The sequence below is a fragment of the Morone saxatilis genome, unplaced genomic scaffold, assembly GCF_004916995.1.
Source record: "Morone saxatilis isolate NCDOM2014 unplaced genomic scaffold, NCSU_SB_2.0 Contig21, whole genome shotgun sequence".
In the NCBI taxonomy this organism is placed as follows: Eukaryota; Metazoa; Chordata; class Actinopteri; family Moronidae; genus Morone; species Morone saxatilis.
In genome coordinates, this window is record NW_023339774.1 from 21813228 (window position 1) to 21817283 (window position 4056).

At 47.9% G+C, this 4056-nt stretch overlaps 1 protein-coding gene across 1 annotated transcript in view; it reads right to left on the minus strand.

Moving 5' to 3' along the window:
* The window catches only part of grk3 (G protein-coupled receptor kinase 3), a 35809-nt gene that overhangs the window by 17447 nt on the left and 14306 nt on the right, over window positions 1-4056 (minus strand). Inside the window, 2 exon segments of the mRNA XM_035668368.1 lie at window positions 355-456; window positions 624-697. Of these exon segments, the coding sequence (XP_035524261.1) occupies window positions 355-456; window positions 624-697 (176 nt within the window).

Here is a 4056-nt window from a genome sequence, read left to right on the forward strand (position 1 = left end):
TTTACGATCATTTTAAATTAAATATATTTGGGTGAACACAGCTGGTCGGATTAAACATATAAAGCCGACCGACATCAGCTTAAACTACTTTTTCTGACATTTTATAGACCAAACTATTAATTGATGACATTAGAAAATACGTAATAGATCTTTGATTTGAGTCATTTTAAAGGCCGCTTCACAAGAAACATATCAAAGACTGGAGAAAATATTCCTTTTCTGTCCTTTGATCATCTCACAACCCTCACACTTATCCTGTGACCCATCTGGTTGCAGACGGGGAACCACTACAGTACAGCAACCTGTGTGTGCTCGACCTCGAGTGCATCAGTGCGGATCTGAAGGCGCCCTCACATGTGAGCAGGACAGGAGCTCCTTCATGATGTAGCCGTCGTAAATCTGCCGGCTGCGGCTCAGCCTCTCCTCCTCGGAGTCCAGCTTCTCGTAGTCCTTAATCTGAAACAGACACACGGGGTCAGTTTAACGCCGCAAACAAAACAAAGCGCTTCCTGGGAGGGCTAAATCTGAATGAGCGGGATTACAGGCCTAATCTCTCACCCATCCCCGCGATGCCATCTAATCCCGCAAACACACACACACACACACACACACAGGACACTTACTTCTTCGTAGAACTTGAGCTGAGGTACGGCCTCGTCAATCTCATTCATACAGAAGTCCTTGAACAGCAGGAAACCTGGAGGACACACAGAAAGGACAGGAAGCAATGAGGACAAGAACCCACACTGTTGAATATTTGACAGAAATCTCTTGATGCTTTGGGTGATATTGTTCATTGTGTTCAGCGCGGCTCTACAGGTGGCAGTGACGGTTGACCTGTTGGTCCAGACACTGTGATAACCTTATCCCTCCTGCGTATACACATTGTGAACTTGCTGATACACGCTGAAGAAGGGCGCCTTGCTCAACGTCTGTGTGGGAAAATTAAAAAAGTGCTGTCCTACTGCTCTGCTTTTTGATTTTACACATTTAAGATTTAGCACCTGGGCGTGTTTTAAGTTTATAACCTGCCGTATTTACACACCTGATAAGAAAGTCTGAGGTGTGGTGAGCAAACATGAATAATTTAATATTCTGTAGCTATGTCACAACCAAAAGATCAGAGAGCATGAAGCCTATCAAAATCTATTCAAAATAAATTATTATGAACTTATAATTTATCGTCTGAAATTCAATTATCGCAAATAATTCTAATATAAATTTCCCTTTATTGGCCGACAGTTTATCTGTCCTGATAATTATCGTGCATCACAGTCAGGATCTGATGTTTTATAATGTTGTTGTTCTGCACATCCAGAAGGTCTCCCACTCAGTCCAGGTTCACACAGAGAAACAGCCGTCCTCTGGATAAACCCTTCGTTTCCTCTGCAGCGTTTCCTCCGTCTCGGCAAGTTTATGACAACAGTTCTTAGTTTTGCTGCTTAAATGTCGCATGATATTTGCTGCAGTGGCTTTACTGCACTCACACATCAATACGACACAGAATAAAGAAATCACCTGAAAAGCTCGTGCTGCTCGACATTTAAAAAGGAGATATAGACTGCGAGGACCGGTAGAGGAGGGAGATATCCACGTGGCAGCGCTCTTACGAAACTAATAACACATTAGTCCACAATTAGAGAGACTCCAAGTACTGACGAAGATTTCCCTGGACTGCAATGCTTGAGCAGATAATCTTACAGATTCTCTCTCTGGTGAGTATACGCACGATTTGTTAACCGATCGTACCAAGACCTTTATAGATTCCTTTTTGGCAGATTCAGTGTTTTACGTCCCTGGTTGTTGGTCATTGCTCTCTATCAGACGTCACTTGGTTGTGATGTTCTCCGTATTAAAGCCTCAGCCACAAGGCTGTTGTACTCACGCAGCAGTGAGACGGCCTGCGCGCCTGAATACCCCGGTTCTGCGTTCAGGTCTTTAAAGTGTTGGATTTAAAATAATAATTACTTCACTTCTAAACAGTCAGAAAACCGAAGCGTTTTCAGTATTCCTGCCACTCACCCGTGAGTATCTGGTTCCTCCGCGTGACATCTCCGAGTAAAGCGAGATCAAGAAACATAATCACTTCTGTCCCCAGCGAGGGTAAGATTTGTCTGGGCTAGCTACCTTGTTGCTTCACCATAAAAAAGAGTCGTGGTACCGACAACGACGGCACCCAGCACATCTGCGCAGTGATCTGGGCTGGCAGTCAGCCCCGCTGGTCGCTAATAGGAACCGGAAGCCAGACATTGGGCGCGTGAGCTTTCAGCCCCGACCCTGACCTTTTGTCAAGAATGGACCGTCGCCCATTTATAGCGTCTAGTTATTTGCGAATCTCCACCCTGATGCTCAATCGCCGGTAGAGCCGCGCCATGAAGAGGAGAGTCTGACACCAACCGCAATCGCAAAACACTGAGCGGCCACTGGAGCCCCTGCTCAGCACAGTACACACCGCTGCTGCATGCTCTCCCCCACCCACCCACACGTCCCTTGTCCTCTTCTGAAGCGCGTCTCTTGTCCTTTGCGACACAACCCGGCAGTGAAACCGCCCCGTTACGCCAGCGTTACAGCCTCCGACATCAGGGGTCCGACCGGTGCACCTCGCCCGCCCCGGCTCTCCACTGACATCCTGCTCGCTCTCCGCCCATTGCTACCCCTCGCCGGTACCACCGGCGACGCCTCGCCTTGGGCACAAGGCGTCCCTCCTGCCGATGGATCGATCTCCTCTCACCTTCCTCGTCCGGCCGCCGTCTTCCCACCGATACGCCACTCGTCTTCATCTGATTGGATCTGCGCAGTCGTGGATTATTCTCTCCACTGTCGCGTCGCCCTCCCTCGGCGCTCGCCCACCACCGCTCGCTCTCCTCCCCCCCTCACCCGCCCTCCCGCTCCTTCTCTCTCCGCTCTGTGGGGTGTTGTGTGTGCTGTGTGTGGGTGTGCTGTGTCCGGGACACGCCGCTGGCCCGCCGAAGGCTCAGAGTCTCGCTGTAGTGTCCCTAATCCAAGGAACACGACAACCTTTAACCACTCTATCTAATCGCGCTAAATACTAGTAATCGGCAGCTGCCTTTCTTTTTGTTCTCCGCTTCACAGCATGTTCCACGTGTGTGCTGTGTGTGTGTGGTCCTGTAACTCAACGCTCTTTTCATTTACTTATAAGCTCTTATCTTTTTCTACCTGTCACCTTTGCATATCACAGACAAAACAGATTTTTCTTTATCGCGTCCGCATCTGGGTACGCATAAACTCCACCCCACTCGGCCCACGTGGATATCTGCCCTCTCTAACACGCTCCTCGCCGTCTACTACCTCGTCCCTTTTCTAAATGTCGAGCAGCACGGCTCTTCAGGTGACATTGATTCTTTATTGCTGTGTCGCTATTGAATGTGTAGAACGTGCAGTAAAGCCCTGGCACCAAATCATCATGCGACCCTATTAACGCAGCCAAAACTAAAAGGAACTGTTGGTCATCAAACTTGCCGAGACGGAAAGGACACGCCTGCAGAGGAAACGCGAAGGGTTTACTCCAGAGGACGGATGTTTCTACTGTGTGAACCTGGACTGAGTGGAGACCTTTCGCTGGCGCATGTCAACAACAACATTATCAAACATCGACTCACAGACAGAGATAGATCAGCACAAAATATAACAAGACAAACGTGTCGGCCAAACATAAAAAAAGAGGAAAATATAGTATACATAAAAAATATATCAATGCGATAATCCCTCCTCACGATACACAATTCATAAGTCTCACTAGATAATATTACTTCTTGAATAGTTCTGTGGATTAGGCTTCACTGCTCTCTTGGATCTTTGGGTGGCTTGTGACATAGCCGCACGAATTATTGAAAGTTACTCTGTGTTTGCGCTCACCACACGCCTCACGACTTTCTTCACAGTCATCTTGTAAATACACGGCAGGGTTATACAACTTAAAACGCACGCCAGCGTGCCTAAATCCTTAAATGTTGAAAATCAAAAAGCAGAGCAGTAGGCAGCACTTTTTTAATTTCCACACGACGTCTGAGCAACCGCGCGCCCTTTCTTCACGCG